General features: G+C 42.2%; 1 protein-coding gene across 5 annotated transcripts in view; it reads left to right on the top strand.

The window, feature by feature from the left end:
* Positions 1-18,720, top strand: part of smarcd3b (SWI/SNF related, matrix associated, actin dependent regulator of chromatin, subfamily d, member 3b) — a 42,855-nt gene continuing 24,135 nt past the window's right edge. For 4 of the 5 annotated variants that reach the window (XM_061713197.1, XM_061713198.1, XM_061713200.1 and 1 more), the window contains exon 1: positions 14,052-14,239. In XM_061713197.1, the coding sequence (XP_061569181.1) occupies positions 14,162-14,239 (78 nt within the window). In that variant the 5' untranslated portion in view covers positions 14,052-14,161. Of the gene's footprint in view, positions 249-14,051; positions 14,240-18,720 lie in introns of those variants that run through there. The other variant, XM_061713199.1, reaches the window with a different exon arrangement.

Raw genomic sequence — 18,720 nt, forward strand, 5'->3', positions numbered from 1 at the left:
TCCCGAAGCAGGCTTCACCAATCCGGGCTCTGGCTCCATCCCCTGCTCGGCGTCCCACAGGCCGGCGCTAATAAGTCTCTTTAGCTGTCCGGTAATGGGGAAGTGAGCCGGAGACGCCGCCTGCTGCGTGAAGAGCCGAGAGGAAGTTGCGGGGAAGGACCGGACCGCACCGCACGGAGACAGACGCATCATCCCACAGTTGCTGTTGTTGAGCAGCCCGGAAAACGCGCAGAGTGATGGAGAGAAAGGTATGGACGCTCATGCTACCCTCTCTTTTTTTTCCTCATATATATTTATATATATCCATCTCTACATGTGTTTTATTCCTCATCACTTTGCCTCGCTCACGCAGCCGCATCCACCATTAAAACTATTCTTTATATATTTTCTTTACCCTGTAGGCGCGTTTTGCGAGCAGGATTAGTGCGCACTGGAGTTTTTTTTTTTTTTTTTCTTCCCTTCGGCTAGCTGTAATTTATTGTGCGTCTAAGGAAAAAAGAAAAAAAAAAAGAAAAAACTGTGCCAGGATTAATTTCCACCTCGTGGTTGGATTCAGGATTATTCGCAAGGTTGTGCAAAATATTAAAAACAGGGAGTTGGATGTGAATTTTCTGACTGTAGGCTCCAGCAGCTCCCCTCTCTCTCTCTGTCTCTGTCTTTCTCTCTGTCTCCTGAAATCGACGCAGAGCCTACGGCGTAAGGTACGCGGCGATGCAAACCGTACGGTGTGCGTCGCCGCGTACCTTACGCCGTAGGTACTGCGTTGGTGTAACGCGGAACCATAAATCAGCCTTCTCTCTCAGCCTGTCTGCATCATCACACAACACAGTGGATAGTTGCAGCACCTCAGCCCTCCACCACCACACTGCAAAAACTCACAATCTTAACAAGAATATTTGTCTTATTTCTAGTTAAAATGTCTCATTTTTAGTAAAAAAAAAATCACATTACACTAAAAACAAGACTCATCACTGGAAAAAACAACACATTTCACGTGTTTCAAGCAGTGGCGTCAATTCAGTGGAAGCTAAGGTATGGCAAGGTTACGAGTCACAGAACTTAACTAGAGTATCAATCAACACGTCCAGCAAATACTCATCACAGAAGTCTGCTATGTAGCTTATCTGTGTGGTCAAGAAAATTGGAACTTTTTCAAATGCAGTCTCGCTCACTGCAAAAACTCAAAATCTTACCAGGAATATTTGTCTTATTTCTAGTTAAAATGTCTCATTTTTAGTCAAAAAATCTCATTACACTTAAAACAAGAGTCATTACCAGAAAAATAACTTGTTATTCGACCATTTTCACCTGTTTCAAGTAAATTTTCACTTGAAATAAGTAGAAAAATCTGCCAGTGGAACAAGATTTATCTTCTCATTACAAGCAAAACAATCTTGTTCCATTGGCAGATTTTTCTACTTATTTTAAGTGAAAATCTACTTGAAACAGGTGAAAATGGTTGTTTTTGAGTCTTGTCTTAAATGTAATGAGATTTTTAAAAAAAGAGACTAAAAATTAGACATTTTAACTAGAAATAAGACAAATATTCTTGTTAAGATTTTGAATTTTTGCAGTGTATAATAACTAGTGAAATCGATCATGTTGTTCTTATTTGCATTTGTAGTTATTCCATAAATGTATTTAAAAAAACAAACATTTACATTTAACCCTTGAAGCAAAGGTATGGCGGCTGCCATACCTTGCCATACCCAATTGACGCCCCTGGTTTCAAGTAGATTTTCACTTAAAATAAGTGGAAAAATCTGCCAGTGGAACAAGATTTTTTTGCTTGTAATGAGAAGATAAATCTTGTCCCACTAGTGTGGATTTTTCTACTTATTTCAAGTGAAAATGTACTTGAAACAGGTGAAAATGGTCAAATAACAAGTTATTTTTCTGGTAATGACTTTTGTTTTAAGTGTAATGAGATTTTTTTGACTAAAATGAGACAGTTTAACTAGAAATAAGACAAATATTCCTGGTAAGACTTTGAGTTTTTGCAGTGCACCAGCCCTCCACCACCACCCAGCCCTCCCCGCTTTGCAGCCGCCGCAGACACCAGCGCGGCTTGTTAACCTTGGCTGGTGGAGGAGGAGGGGGGGGAAACAGACACTTGAGGAGTAATAGAAGGGATGCGCGATGGAGACCGTGACTTTAATTTATCACCTCCATCCCTCACCCCTCACCCTGATCCAGGGGGCACTCAATAAGGATAATAATTATGATTTTTTTTTTTAAATAATAATGAAAAGCTTGTGTGCACATGGCTGTGAGGGTCCAACCCCCACAACCCCCCACAAGTGTGTTTAAGATCAAACAGGAAAAGTTTGAGTTTCACTGCTGATCTGCTGGCAGACTGTGCTGCGCTCAGCACTTGGAGAGGAATTTGGGGTGTACTGCTGAAACCAGATCTACTTCTGCTGATTCAAAGGAAAATCACATTTTTTAAAAATGTTAAAGCTGTAGTCGGAGACAAATTCAGATCAGCTCCAACTAAATATGTTTGTTTTTTTCTTAGGTCACTGTTTTTTTATGTACGTTTTTATTTTTTTGAGGCTTTAGTCTATAGAGAAGGTTGGAAGAAGTAATTTTATGTTATCGATTAAAGCCTAAAAAAGGAACAACAGTCACCGTGTTTTTGTGGTTCACTGTGAAGACAATACTAAAGTATAGTATAGTAATAGTATTTATTAACATAATGGCTTTTAAAACCTTAGTTTTTCTCACGCACTGCGTGGGTGAATGCTGTATGTTGCAAAAGGTTGAAAAAAACAGGCCCTGGTAGCAGGGTTGCCAGATCTCACGAGAAGGTGAGCCAACTGGGACTCAAAACAAGCAACCCAAGACAAACATTTTTTTATTAAATTGATTCTTGATTCGTGATTCAGCAAATCTCCTGAATAACTGGAACTGGGAACTCGGCCTGTTAGCCGGCTTGAGCAAGCCCATGTGATGTCAGCCAAAGTTGGCTGTGGCTACCAGCTCCTCCAGCCGATCCACATCAGAGGAGCTGTGGAGCTGCCAACTAACTATAGCGGCAGAATATCCCATTTCAGATGTTGTTTCAGTGGCAAAATAAGAAATTACCACTGCCTTTAGCCAAGCCTGGGTTAGCACAAATTGCTGAACGCTTTGCTAAGCTTCGTGGTATGGTAATGACTCACGAGCACGTAATGATGGCTAGCCACTGGTTAAGCCAGCAGCCAATCAAAAGTCTACGTTCTATATTATATTTAAAACATTTCTTGCTTTATATACATTCACCTGACGCTGTACAAAGAAATTCATCCCTTAAATTGTCATGGATGATTTTTTTTTTAACAGGCTGTAAATATGCTTAATTCTACAAGAAAGCTTTTGAGTCATCACCTCGCGGTCAGTTGATAAATTGCAGTTTTTGTTACGTAAGCTTCAACCCGCAAGTTAGATTTCCCTGACTATCGGTTGGAATAACTAGCATTACTGTAAGCGTTGCAAAGTGGAAAGTGTTTGTTACCAGCTCGTCCTTTTGTGGGTCTTCAAGTTAGAGTTATAAACATTCAGGTCAAGTTACATTGTCCATTGTGGACAGCTTATCACACATTGCCTGTATGCTAAATATTAGTTACAGTCAATCACTTTATTATCACCGCAGGTGTGGAATAGCCAGCCTGGCTAACTGTAGAGAGTTCAAGGTGTATTCAACCACTTCCAAATGCTTTTAGTTGGCTTATCTGATTTGCATTGTCTGGCCTGTGAACTCGGGGTTGCATTCATCAGACTCCCAGGTTTCACGGAAAGTTCAAAGTGAGATTATGGATCTTGGGGATGAGGATTGTAGCACCAGCTGCATCGTTACAGAATTGTTTTTGTAACTTAGAAAACCAAAAGAAGAAGAAGAAGAAGCTCTGGTTTTGTCCAAAATCATGCCCCATCTAATATTTTAGTGCATTATCTCACAGTTTCTATGTAGGGGAGCTTTGTGTAAGGAAAAAAAGAAGTTAACTCATCATCAGAAAAAGTTTTTTGAAACTGCTAGTGTTTTGTTTTGTGTCATCACTATTCACTGCATCGGTGCATCACACGGATAAAACATGAAAAATCATTTGTACACTGTTCATGAGCCATTCTGGGATTCATTGAGTGCACTCTATAGGCCCTATATAGTATGAGCTCTGTATAATTGAGCAGGTCTATAAAATAGCAACTGCACTATCTAGTGCACTATTGGCGATTAGTGTGGTATTTTGGACACAGCCGTGACGTATTCTTTAAGCCTATTACTAACCAGCACAAGTAGAATTTGGGAATTTATTTTTGGGACAGGGTTCTATTATTGTTTACAGGGTTTTGTTATTGAGTACAAGGTTTTGTTATTGGGGACAGGGTTCCATCATCTGGTTCAAAGTGACTGAATATCTGTGACTTTGCAGTAAACTAGCAACTATACAAACTAAAGCGGATCAAAACTTTTCAATTTTCAAGGGTCTGACTTGAGAAGTAACGTGAGGTGCAACTTTAGCATTTTTATTAGTGTTGCATCTCTTTAGCACTGGTACTGTGGTTCAGTCAGCTAACCTTTCATTTACTAATATGACTTTTATTTTCTTTAATAATATGAAGTTCAAACTGTTATTTATATAATTTAAAGCCTGACACTTGAACTAATACTCACAGGATACTATTTTTTCTTTTTTAGTTTAACGTTTATTATATGTTGAAATGAACAACAGCTCTAATTATGTCATTAACAATTTCTAAGTAATGTTTTTTTATCTCATAAGGGATAATTTGTGTAATTTTATTTATTTTAATGTATAAAACCTATTTTTTGGATTATAGGGTTGATACAGGGTTAAACTACATAAAACTAAGCTAAGTTTCATTTTTACATCAAATGTAAGGATGTAGTTAGTAGTATCGCCCTGTGGATGTATTTTTGCAACTCTGTATGTCTTTATTATCATGCAAAATGAAATATTCACATTTTCATAGGATAAGCAGCGCATAGTACACGTGTCATCAGTTATCTGACAAAAGCTAATCAAAATGCAGAAGCAGTGTGAGAAAACTAAACCTCACCATGATTTATTAGTTTGCAGAACCTCCTGCAGCAGTAATATTTGTTTTCTATGTAAGGGAATCAGTCTCTTTTCTTTACAGCACCTTCAGTCCGTTGAGGTTTTCTCTCTAGCTGTCAATCTGCAGCCCTTTCACCATGTTGAGGTCTGGACTTTGAACGCAACACTGGAACATCTTGGTTATTTTCTTTTCCAGTCATTCAGTCGTAGATTTGAAATTGTGCTTGGGATCCTGTTGCATGAGCCCATTTTGGCCGGGCTTCAGCCAGGGACAGATGGCCTCCCTTTTAACTCGAGACTAATTTTGTACGCAGAGGAGTTCATGGTTGACTAATTGACTGCAAGGTGCCCGGGCTCCCCGGCTACAAAACAAGCCCAAATCATCACCCCCTCGCCATCACCCTTAAGAGTTAGCCTACTTCAGTCTATATTTGTTTTAAAAACCCAGATCCATAATAACCTTTCAGGTCAGCGTTGGAAAAGATCCACATTACACCTCCACAGCTGCGTATAACAGAGACACTCATGCTCACTGAAACTGTTTCCACAAGCTTAAATGTTTACCGAAACCGAACCTTTGTTGCAGGTTTGTGCAGCTTTCTTTTATACCTACGTAGGCATTTGCAGCAATATTTAATGCAGACTCTGGTTGCATAACAGCTGATCTTAAGGACAAGCTGCTGACTTTGACTCTCAAGAGGCAGCTCTGAGTTATCTTCTGGTGATGATCACATAAAATAGATTGGAAGGCTATGACTCAGAAGAGCAAACCATGAAGCAAACGAATGCAACTATGCAACTGTTTCCCAGTGTGTATGGTTTTGAGGGCCGCAATCTAAAATGAGGTGTGGAGTTGGTCAAAGTGTTTATGTCAGCAGTCCCGTTTATTCAGGGGCAAGTTTGCAAACTTAACCTTTGCTGTCATTTTGCTTTTAGAGGGAAGAGGCGTCCTCCCGGCAACCCCGATAGCAGACACATTTGGGTCTAATTTGGACTATTTTTTGCATTTATGGTTCAGTTCCAGCACCAGCAAGTGCTATGTGGGCCAGGCGTGTCCCAAGGTTAACAAACTGGGCCAGTGTGGGGGATTTTTGGCACGTGTGCATCATATGAACCAGATGTGGCCCGAATTTCATAAGATAGTTTTGACGCGGGATACCATAAGTGATGTGAGGGCCCGGCCGTGGCCCAAAGGCTCAAAGGAAATGAAGAATTGGACCAGAGTTGAGGTAGCCACACTCACCTTGAGTCCAAGCCAAATGTAGGCCAAAGAAAAAAAACTGCAGAAATTGTCCAAGTTTGGGCCAAAGATGCTTTGCTATCTGGGATACTTGTGCAATCTAATCACACAATCAAGAACTCTATCATGTAACATGCTAACTGAGGTCTGTAGCGTTGGAGATTTAATACCATACTTTCATTCTTTCCGTGGACAGTTTGATCTTCTTGCTTGGATGATCAGTGACTCCTCCTCCTAGATTGATTGACTCTAAATCATTTAGAAATGGTTTTATAAGTTTGGTGGGTGGCAACAACTCCTTCTCTAAGATCATTGCTAATGTCTTTTCTTCTTAGTGTTTTGTTAACACAACCTTTTTTTCTTTAGACTGGAATTAGTAATTAAGAAATTATCACGCACCTATATTTTCAATTAAAGACTAAATAGCTCAGATAGTGAGGTTCACCCGTGCCAGTGAGCTTTGTGAGCTGACTAATGTTTGCAGCTTTATATAATTTAGAGACATATGTGACAGTATTGTTGTGTTTACATGTAAAATGTATAAGTTTGCCTTCAAATACAGGTTATATTCCATCTATTTGCATTTTATTATAGACTTGCCTGCTTGTGATTTCTTTCAAATGCCACACAAACTTTTATAAGAACTTTTTTTTTTCTAAGTGTTTGTAAAATAATTGTAAATGTATAAAAGCCTCTGAGCCTCTTTCTCTCCTCGCTGCTCTGGTTTCACCCACAGCAGGTTTGATTTACAGAGGAAAGCGACCGCTGGATGATTTCAAAGAATGCTCTTTATTTTCGTGTCCTATATGAAAAACCTAAACGGGCATACGGCTGCAATTAGACACTGAGAGAGTGTTTCATAATCGCTGTTATTTCAGAGAACGTCATCCCGCATGCTGGTTTTTCCATAGGTTTGGTCCCTCAGATGTATTTCCATCTAATTTTCCAGTCTGCACCGACTCTTGCCATATAGTATATACATACCGTCTCCATGTAGTATCGCTCCGTCTTCTTTTTATGATCAGCCTTTACTCTTTTTTTCTTTCTAAAGGAGTCATGAATAGAAGGATGATTCTGCAGCTTATGGTATATTGTTAGGTTGAAGTCTTTGGTTGTCAGTGTGTTTTTATTTTAAATATGAAGCTCTGAAAGAGCTCAGTTCTTTCCTACACGAGCAGCTGGCGCGGCGTGAAGAAAGAACAGCAACATTAGTATTCGGTGTGCCATCGCCGCCCCTGAGGTCCAGCTGAGGATCAGCTCTTTTACAGTCTGCTGAGCACTTGACCTGGCTTTTTAAGAAAAGTCAGTAGGTTCAGTCATGTTTGAAATGTGGTTCAGGGCAGTCATCGGGGTCACTTGGTAACGGTTCACCTACAGAGTTTCTGAATCGTATTTTCGGGTGAGGTTTTTTAGTGGACAGTCTAGAAACCGGACGCGGTTCTGCTGTGTTTCCTAAACAGTTGGTCACCCAGTTAAAAGTTCCCCTGCTTTGTGATTTGTGTTGTTTCCAGGGATAAATGGACAATGGAGCACTTCCTTTTTTGGCTGGCGAGGAATGTGTTGGCTCAATGGCTGTTTGTTACCGTGGAAACAAAAGAGCTTAGAGTCAAACCTAGGAAAATTGATCAATATCATAATCAGGGCTGAGAGGATCAGTTCACCATTTGAGTGGCGGGAGTGTTTTTTTTACTCCCAAATGATAATTTTGCAACCTTTAATAAGTAGAGACGTGCAAATTTTCTTTGCTTTGTTTCATACGTAAATGTAATAACAGAGGTTGTAATGGAGAAAGTAATTTGGTGATATCACATTTGATTCCTTGATATTATACATTTGGATTTTGCAAACATGTTACAGACGAGAGCAATCGCTTTACAATTACGTTTACATTTAGTCTTTGCCATCATTTCCATAATAAAATGGCAGCAATGCTTTCCATGTCCACAGATCAATTTTTTGCTATTTGAAGCCTAAAAAAACATATTTTCTAAGCTCTGAAAAACTCCCTGTCATTTTCACAACATTATGGTTGTAAATGGAGCTTTTTGTAACGTAATTTCACATCATACGTCCTTCCAGCCTACAGTAATAACAGTGCTGGTGTTTTTAACTTCTTTTTTGTTGTTGTTATTTTGTGCTGCTACCACTCAGTGCAGATAATGAGACTTTGCACTCGACTCCGAGACAAACTATCTGGCTGCTGCTGGTCCCATAGTTCACACAGTGTCTGGTTGACCCATTTAGAGGACTGCGTTCAATACTGCATCGCACTTTATTGCACATTTTGGTGCAGCTTAACATCTAAAACTGGCTGTATGCATGATGATGGTGGAGCTGCTGATCACATTTGCATTGTGTTGCAGAAAATGTTAACTTTATGCACAAAAATAAAGGGATTTTTAAAAAGAAAATTAATGAGAAATATAGTGTTGTATTGGCTTCAGCTGAAACAGAAGCAGTTGTGCAGCTAATGATTTCTTTCACTGTTACTGAATCTGCTTGTTCACATTTTGGTCTGTGTAACGTCTGAATCCAGTGGAATGTCCATGGCGTTGTCCGACCCAAACCTAAGGATATTCAATTTAGTGTTCCATAATTGTGGCGAATTCTTTGAAATATTGAAAACATGAAAACAACAAAACATGACTTCTCTTCTTGTTTTTTTTTTTTGTTTTTTTTTAGAGGTTTCAGCCAAAAATGGGGTTCAGCTGAAGTTCTAAGTGTTTGCAGTTTGTTTGCAACACCGCTGTCCTCAGCGGCTTTCATCCTGATATATCTTGTTCTGATTTATTGTTCTGCATCTGGAAATTGTCACAGTCAGACGACACGCTGCGTGTGGGAGGTAACGTTCAAGTACTAAAACCACCTGAATCGATTGATTTTTCTGAAGAAAAACTGTCAGTCTTGTTCAGATTCAGAGAGGGGGAGGGGGTCACCCGCCACAACATGTTTTCAGAACAATCTTCTGACTTAACGTGGATGAAAAAACAGCGGTTATGGCACAATAATATATTCTAATCCCCTTTCTTTTTGAAAACATACCAGCTGAATTTGCACAAAGAGAGCTACTAGTTTAGATTTGATCATCTATTAGTTCTGCACGTATTCATTTTTCTTGATAATAATGTAGCTCTTTTCCTGCTGTTAAAAAAAAAAACGATAAAATGTGGAATTTCCTGCTTCTTGGATTAATAAGATATTCTTATTGGAGTTTGGAAAAATATTTAAAACAGCAGTCAAGGCTTTAAAAATGGCTTGTTTACCTCTATTGCAAAATAAGGCCACTTAAAGGTTAAATAATGGAGCTATTTTTTTTTTAGAGAGAGAAAATTGACAAACTCTGTGTTTCCATCACAATGTCTTACTTCCAGTGTGTCTTCACACGGTCCTGCTTCTACCAACCCTGGCCTGGTTCTGTCGGCTCCATCTCCCATCCAGCATGGCCAGAGCGGTGCTGAAAGATCAGGGCTGAAACCGAACCGGGATGAAGAGCAGGAAAGAAGCAGGGGGTTGAAAAAGGAGCTGAAGGAAGACTGTGTGCATCCAGAATGACTAGTGGAGACATTTCTATTCAGAGCATCGTGCCACGTTAGTTTTACTCATTCTGAGTATGTATTCACTGGACATCATTGTTGATAAGATCCCGCTGACCTTGGTGCTGCTGACTAATACAGACTAATACAGCTTTTCTCTGAAACTCTTTTCCCCACCTTTTTTTTTTCCTGTTTCAGTTTTACAGTTTTAGCTCTGAAATCGCTGCTGTCTCAGTTCAGCAGCTGCTGCTCCACTTCCCAAGTCACTAAAGTCGGCGTTGCATTCACACGATTGGCTGCTGGCTTCGAACGCAGAGCAGATTACTTGTTGCCATGGCTACAGCAAACAGGAAATGCCCCAAGGCAGGTAATGCTTCAGGCTTGTCTCAGTGTGCTGTTTGTCGCTCGCGGGGGGAAACTTGGCTCTTTGCTATTGCGTCGTCTTTCCATCTGCCCCGACAATGGCTCTTTATAGAGTGACAAGAGGAGCCAAGGAGCCTTAAACTTTAGTTGGATAAAGATGCTTTGTCCCAAACAACCCCTGAAAATCCAAGGTCAATCCCGAACTCCTTATCTGCAGCCTCTTGGGTTAGGTGCTTAAAATGCCTTCACAACAAAAACATCTGCAGGAACACTGCTGCTTTGTGTAAACCTTTATTTTTCCACCTGTTTCCTTGCCGCGTATTGTACCAAATCCTTTTGATCACCAAATATCAGCAGATGCCCTTTTATTTCTCGGCCGTCACGGGAGACTTTTCTCTCTTTCTCTGCAGGTTCCTCTTGGCTGCATATGCCCGACTGTGAGAAATCAGCACTGAAATGTACTTCTCCTCTCCTTAATCCCCTCTCAGTGAAAGTGCAGGTCGTGCTTTTGTAGGGCTCCCTTTGATGGGCGCTGATGGCTATTGAGTAGCTCGCCGAGAACTCCGGCCTTTAAGCAGCTTGAGCCGAGTTTTGTCTGCAGCTCTTAAACTGAAGATTGTGAAGTGAGGGGCCCAGCGGTGGGAGCGAATCAGATTTTTCATGCCCTCATTACAGTCCATATTCCCCCTAGTGCACCTCATCTGTCTGTGACAATAATGTTGACGAGGGCAGATTCGTGCTCTCTGGTATGTAAACGTTACCACTGGGAGCCGCGTGTTACACGTCAGCACTGTTATAAAATGTCCTTCTCTCTGCACCCTCTCTTTCTCCCTTGTTTCTTTCTCGAAATGTTCAATTCTTACAAATAATGAGGCCAAGCTCATTTTTTTTCAACATATTGTATTTGCAGAATCCTGAATCTCATGAATTTTGACATGGTGAACCCCCTTTGGGACCCTTGATTGAATGCAGCATATCTACTCGAGCATCTTTAATCATATACACCAGGCCTCGCCAGCCTTTGTTGCTCGTGATCCTCACAGAGGGCGTGTCATGAAAAATAATCCTTTTTTTTTCCCTTTTAGAGCATTTATCTGGTCCGTTCTTACTAAAAAAAAGTAAAACAGTTGTGTAGGCGAATATTAAAAGGTTAGGAGACTAAATAGTGTTATTCTCTACTGAATGTGATGAACTCTTCGCCTCCCTCGTGTGGCCAAAGAAGGAAGTGGCATTTAATTTATTTTATTTTATTTTTTACTTTCTCAGAAATGCCTCACAAGTAAAAGGATTTATCTGATTTTTTTTTCTGCATGAAGAATTATTTAGGTCTTAAATGATTAAATGTAGCTGCAGCTAATCTGGTGTTTTTTAATGTATAAACAAACTCAAAACCGTCCCCCCACTCCAAGCAGGAATCCCATCTTTCCATTCAGACAGTCATCCCTTCCCCACCTGCTAGTTTGCTCCCCCTGTTGGTCATTACTAATACATCTGCAGCTCCCTTACCCCCCTGCAAGCCCCCCTTTACCCCCTTGTCTTCTGCTCCACTCTGGGACATTACCATTTGGTAAGACTGACTGGCTTTGCTGAGGGAAATGAAGGGGGTCCGGCAGGGGGTACTCCTCAGCTCGAGGTGGCCTCATTGCATCGCCTGCACTGCTGGATCTCTTTGTTATCACTAAACGCCCATGTGTCGATGCTGGAGAAATGAGAGATTGGCAGAATCTCATGATCTGGATAGATAAGCACGCGGGGGTTGAGCCTGTGACCTTGCAGGAAACCGAGACACACACACACACACACACACCTTTTGTTGCCTTTTTGATTCATCTTTTTAAAGCCAGAGCCGTATGTTTTCTAATACAAGGTTACCAAAACATCAAGCAGGACTGATTTAGTTTGGATTTTAACAACGCAGAAGACACAGATGCTTTGAGGTGGCGGTAAAAATAATTTTCCAGTGAAGGTTGGTGCTCCTCAGAGTAATTCAATGGGGGCTGCAGTACACTCTTCTCGACAGCAGGTGTCGCCACTAGGCAAATTAAAGCTTCATGGAAGGGCCAACATTCGCCAATCAATAAGTTGATTCCAATATTTAAAGGTTTGAAGGAAGTTTGAGGGTCAGTTGTTTGGATTTTTTTGCATGATTACTTATTTTATACATCTCTCAGTTTTTTTAACGGTTCATCTTGATAATAAATATGATTATTGAACCAAACAGACTTTGATCCTGGTGAACAGACCCTGAAACATGATGCATCCATCACACAGTGATGACCTCTGAACTGTAGGTCACAGACGCCCACGAACCAGCTGTCCACACAATAACTGTGTAGCTTTCCTAAGTGTGTTTGAGTTCCTAACATACATCCCTTACATCCTTTTTTTTCATACTCTTGTAAGAATACGGTGATGTGGAAGATCCCTCCGCCCCTCGGCCCCTTTTCACACCAGTGAAACAGTGGAAGAAAGAAACAATGCAAGTGACAATTTGCAATCATATGTCACAAAGCCGAGTCCTCTTTGAATCTGCCCCACTTCACCTCCTTTGTCATTCAAATAACCTCATGAATATTTCACGGCTCTGATCTGACAGCTGGATGAGAGCAAGCGGCTGAAGCTGGAGTAGACTCAAAAAGGGTCGTAATCTTCAGCGCGGTGTGGTTTTTACGCAGAGAAATGTCTTGTGTGTCATTGGAGCAGGGAATGGCACATCCCATCACAATTTAGGGATCAGAGCTCATAGAAACTAGAGATTGTGTATAATTCTGCCGTTTTTCTCTTTATTCTGTCCTTGAAGGGTGTGTGTGTGTGTGTGTGTCTGTGTGTTTTTTTTTTCCATCTTTCTGGGGAGGATTTCAGCTTTCGAAATTTTGTGGATGACTCTTCAGAAAGCTTGCGTGAAATAACAGCAGAAAGCAATTATAAGTGTCAGGTCCCACCGCCGGCCCGCTGCGCTGGCTGGCTGCTCTTACCCGCCATACTCGCCATAACGCCGCAGCCCCAACGCGGTTTCTGGGTCGACAACTGGGTAAAAGGTAACAGGTAATGAGGCAAGCGGAGGGGAAATACTTGTAACCTCCAAATGCACCCTGGCAAACGAAACACAAGGAAGCGAGGGGCACATTAGCGCTCCTTCTTTTGCGAGACATAGTTTGCACCTTCCACTGAGTCAAGTGGCCTCTGCGTTGACCGCCCCCAGAGAGATGACCTCACCTTCCTCCTTATTCATCAACTCCATCACATATGTGTGCTCACATGTGTTTATGTTATGCAGCGGGCCCCTTTAAGAGCCCAGTGTCCTTTTTTTTTTCTTGAGAATGAGCCCATACTCGGTGCTCTGTGCGTGTTGACCATGGCCCCTGAGTGGGTCACCGGTGGGGGGGGGGGGTGAAGCTGCAGTGCAGGAATTGCTAACCGACTCTCACCTCCCCAGCCCCCGTTTTATACCAAGCGGCAGGCTCGCCGCGCCGCCTGCTGCCTTATCTACCAAAGGAATGCAACAGCTGTGCCGGGGAGCGGCAGGGTGGGCTGGCTGAAACCCCCCTGCCAGACCCCTGCATGGCTTCTCTCTCTCTCTCTCTTTCTCTCTTTCTCTCTCTCTGTCTCTCTCTCTCCCCCCACCACGGCCACTCCACCTCTCAGCGAAGCGACGTGCCGGGCTCCTGAAAGCCAGCTCAACTCACAAGTGAGCTAGACACAGTGAGAGACTCGGCAGAGAGCTGCATGCACGTTCAAAATAGAGGGAGAGGGAGGGAAGAGAGAAAGAGAGAGAGAGAGGGAGAGGGAGGGAGAGAGGGAGGGAGAGGGAGAAGGAGAGTCAGGGACAGGCAGTGCTGAAAAGGAGAGCACAAAGAGAAGGAAAGTGGAGCAGGGGAGGGGAACAGGAGGCTGGGTGAAGGGAGAGGGAAAGACAAAAGAAGGAGAGGGGAGACGTAGCAGGGTGAACGGAGGGGACTGAGCAAATGGCTACGGAGGAGACGGCGGGGGGAGCCAGGAAAGCCACCAAGAGCAAACTGTTTGAGTTCCTGGTCCATGGAGTGGTGAGTGGCGCTGTCCGTCATTCCTGTGACGAGAGCTGGGCTCTGGCATGCATCTGTGCGTTTGTGTGTGTGTGAGTGTGTGTGTGTGTGTGTGTGTGCATGAGTCGGCGCAGCGGCAGCGGTCTGTGTGTGAGAGATAGCTGGGTTAAAGCTGGCCATGTGAAGGTTATTTCCAGCCCCCTGGATCCTCCTGCCTGTCAGGAGATGCCTTGAGAGAACGAGAAGCAAGGATGGATGGACGGATGAATGAATGGGTGGATGGGACTGAGCATGGAGGGATGTAGAGCACGGGATCTCTCTCTCTCTCTTTCTCTCACACACACACATACACACACATACACACACACACACACACATGCTCAAAAAAAATGGATAATTGTAGAAGCAGAATCTCGGCAGCAGATGCAAAAAGCAGCCAGCTCCCCCTTGGCTAACGGAGGAGCAGACTGAGCATGCTTCCCTGGGAGTCACAGACGGAGGGGGGGGGGGGGTGACGAGTCCCGCTAGGAGCAGCCTTCCAGGCGGCGTGCCGTTGGGCTGCTGGAAGGATTTGAACCTGTAAGGTCACGAGACAAACGGATGTAGTATTGTAGATGGAGCCGCGGCAGGCGGCCAAATCCTGGAAATCATGCAGAACAATCGGCCCATTCATGTGGAGCTCGCGTGAAACGTCAAGTCAAGTGTTGCGTTCGGTTAGAGGTTAGACAACTGTTACCACGAGCCTCACAGGAGCTCTGTAATAGCTGCACATGGAGCACGGCGCGGTTTGTTTTGGGAAGGAGCTTGGGGGGTGAGGTAGAAAGCTTAGTCTGTGTCTTCTTCCTGTTGGAAATTCAGCACGTTTGACTCGAGAGCGTAAATAAAGCGGGGATTTATGGCAACGTTTCCCAGGCTTTTTCTACGCCGGTGAGACCGGCCATCTCCTGAAATACAAGAGATTAAGTTTTATGAATGAAATTTAGAGTTATTTTTATTACGCTTCATCTGCCAGTTTCTCAAGGTGACACTTTAAAATAGAAATGAACCATTTCAGCTTGTGTTTGTAGTCATGGCAAATCGAAGAAGCAATTTTTGACATAGTTTTCTTTTGTAAGACGTTCAAAACAATCAAAAAGCTGTAAAAAAGTGTTTGACAACCCATGACAGTTTCTAGTATAACAGTTTTTCTTTGTCCTTTTCTTCAAAAGGGTGAAATCAATAGGAGAGAGGTGGCAGGGGAATGAAAGACGTTATGGGGACAAGGTGCAATAAACTGATTTGTTTTTAGAATAATTCTCTCAGACAACAAGATGATGAGACAAAATGATGTTTTATGATTTTTTTAAATGCTATCTTTACAATATCTCAATCCACAGATTTGATTTAGCTTAAATTTTGTAATTATTTCCCCATTGTGATAATAAATCAATTGTCACTTTAACTTCAGGATTAAATTAGACAAATTAGTGTTGTTGTTGTTGTTTTATAACCTGGGGTGCTAAAAGAAAAAAATAATAACTCAATTGAGTTTATTCGTCCAGATGATGAATAACATAACGATTTGAAAATACAGCATTTGAGTAAAAACATTAAAATATCGGGGTTCACTCGAGAGCTTACATTTCAAGGTTGGTGCTTCTTTTAATCATTTTCAGAAGAGTTTTGAACAGGTAAAAGTATTCTGTATTTCCCAGGAAAGACACCAGGTTTATAAACATGTAGTAAAATGAGCCAGATTTCTGTATCACGGGGTTTAGATTTTAATTCATTTTTAATCCCAAAAAATCAGACTTGAGCTGCTCCTGGTTCCTGCAATGTAACTACGTGCTTTTTCTTTCGTAATTGACTGAATATTTCTAGTCCAGTTCAATTTAAAGCTCGTTGGCTACTTTCAAATCAAATAAACCAACAGAGGGATCAATAATGTGTCATTTCCAATCATAATCAACCACGCTGTCATGTTTACACTGTTGTTCCCCTCAGATGAATATGATTGCACTAGTCCTGTATCTCGGCCTTTATTTAACCTTCAATGAGCACGTCAAGAAAGAGAGACTTGACGTTACGAGCCGCCGTCATTGTTTTTGTAAAAAAACAACAACTTGTTTGAGTCCCGGCTCTCGACTTAACTCCGCTTTAATCAGAGTTGATGCCCGCGCGCCGTGACACCGGCGAGATTTATACTGCGAAACAAGATGAGCTATTGTCTCTTTGACAGGAGCGGTCATTACGGGGGGCTCGGTGCTCAAGTCCTGCGCTCAGAGACACACTTTAGGAAACAATGGACCAGGTGATTGATGAGCCAGATGAGTGTGTCCTCTCAACAGACCAATTAACCTTGATGAGGCTCGGGCCGCTCCAAGCCAAATATTTCCTTCTGCTTATTTCTCCCATGCTTGCCTCTCCCCTCTGTCTTCCTCTTCTCTTTTTTCCCCTCTCCCTCTCTCTCTCTCTCTCTCTTCCCCACATTTGAAGATGGAAAAGTCTTGTTATAACAGTTGCGGCAGGTTCCTTGGTGGTGTGTACTGTAACTGCAGAATGGAGAAATATTTATACTATGGGATACGGGGATGATTTGGCGCAGTTTGTACGCTTGTGGCAAGCGATGACGTTCTCTTTCCTCTCTTGGGCGAATAAAGCAAAAGGAGCCTTTTGATGCAGAAAACGCACACACACACACACACACACGGGTGTTCAAGATGCGTGCACACGAACATAAAGCACGTGTGAGTACAGTGCACATAGTTGTGGTTGTGGGGCTCCCGAAGGTCGCAGCGTTCCAGCCTCCCTGCAGCAGCGCTGGGCCCGGCTCTGGTTCCAGGACTGATGGGGAGGCTCGTCCTCCGTCTCCCTCATTATCTGTCTCACCTCCCAGCACCAGCACCAGCACCAGCACCAGCACCAGCACCAGCAGCACGGCTGTCTCTGGCTCGTGCGCGTGGAGGTCAGCGAGGGCCACGGTGAAGGGAAAAGCCTTCCAGCACCCTGCGTGGGAAACCCTGATAAGCCAAAACATAAAATGACACTGTAGCTGTGTCGTCTGAAATCAAAAGGGGGGAAAAAAAAGAAAAAGTCTGACTGGGTTTGTCTGCGAAAATGGATATAAACCTTTCTCTCGCGACTGTAATGTCTTTGCTACCACCTTAACGTGCTGTGTTATAGTTATACACTTAGTTTTGGTTTTGAAGATCTCTAAGACGTCTGCCTCTTCTGAAACACATTAACAGAGCGGGACATTTAGTCTGGAATCAAATGTAAAAAAACTAAAAAAAAACATGATATAGGATACCTTTCCTTGGCCAGTGGTCATTAAATTGCTCTTTCCCAGAGAAATAGTCGCAGTAAAACCTTTTCCTTGTGTGTAAGGTGGGGAAATGTTGCCTATTACGTTCAGTTTTAATTAAAATTTTCAGTGTTGTGAATCATGAAATCATGAGTCCTGTGAAGGATTTAGAGGCAAACAGCCGTAACGACACGAGTAAATTAAAAAAATTAATCAATGGCTACTTAAGAGTCCTCCTATTAGTCGGCTTCACAGCCCTGAGCAGGCCCCGCCCACTCCTCTAGATCTGCTTTTAGTACATAAAATTCCAGAAAGTATTTTTATTAGATTGAAAATTATTACGTGTCACCAAGGGCGGGTCGGAATTCAGGTGATTTAAAAGAAAAACAACAATTAACCAACACATTTTTGTCATTTCTGGGGCAGATCAGTTGTTACCAAAAAAAGATGAGAGTCTGAAAAGTGAAGCCACAAAGGCTTTAATCTGAAATCTTCCAGCAGGAGGGCGCCTATTCTGATCGCTAAAAGTTCTTATCTTATCTTATCTTGTACCAGATAATATTGGTATTCATGTTATCCATTGGTTCTCAGGCAAAGTCCTGCCTCGCTTATAACGCTTTATTTCAAAGAACCAAGTTAATGACAGGCAAAATATTAAATTTGAGGCCTTGGAACAGTAAAATAAAGATTGGATGCTGCTTTCATATTGTTTATACCTGCTCTGAGTCCGTTATTGGGCCATGATCGCTGTAAGCTGTATGCCACATGAAAACACAAGATAAACCTGGTTTTCTAGGTGTTTAAAGGTAGCAACAAGCAATTTCCTGTCTTCACATCTGTTGATATTTGATCAAAACATTCTCCCGAAGTAAATATGCCCCGACACAAATGAAACTCTGTTACACAAGACTGTGTATAAAGTTCTTCATTTTTCCTTCACAAGAGCAGCGAGCAGATCACGAGGACATGAAAGGGTTGTAGGTTAGACTTGCTTACCCCACTTTTAAGGGAAATTTAGCACTTCAATTAATGTAGTTTAGTCATAAGAGATAAGTTAGAAGAATATATGGGAAAAAAACCTGATACAATTTGATAAAATGACCAGATGGACACTTTTTTGACTGTCCAATACTGGCCATAAATGTTGTTTTAAAACCAAAAGGGGGCCGTTCACGCTCCTCTGCGTCATTTGAAGGCTTTTTTTGACTTGAGCTGCATC

This window comes from Cololabis saira, chromosome 22 (assembly GCF_033807715.1).
Source record: "Cololabis saira isolate AMF1-May2022 chromosome 22, fColSai1.1, whole genome shotgun sequence".
In the NCBI taxonomy this organism is placed as follows: domain Eukaryota; kingdom Metazoa; phylum Chordata; class Actinopteri; order Beloniformes; family Belonidae; genus Cololabis; species Cololabis saira.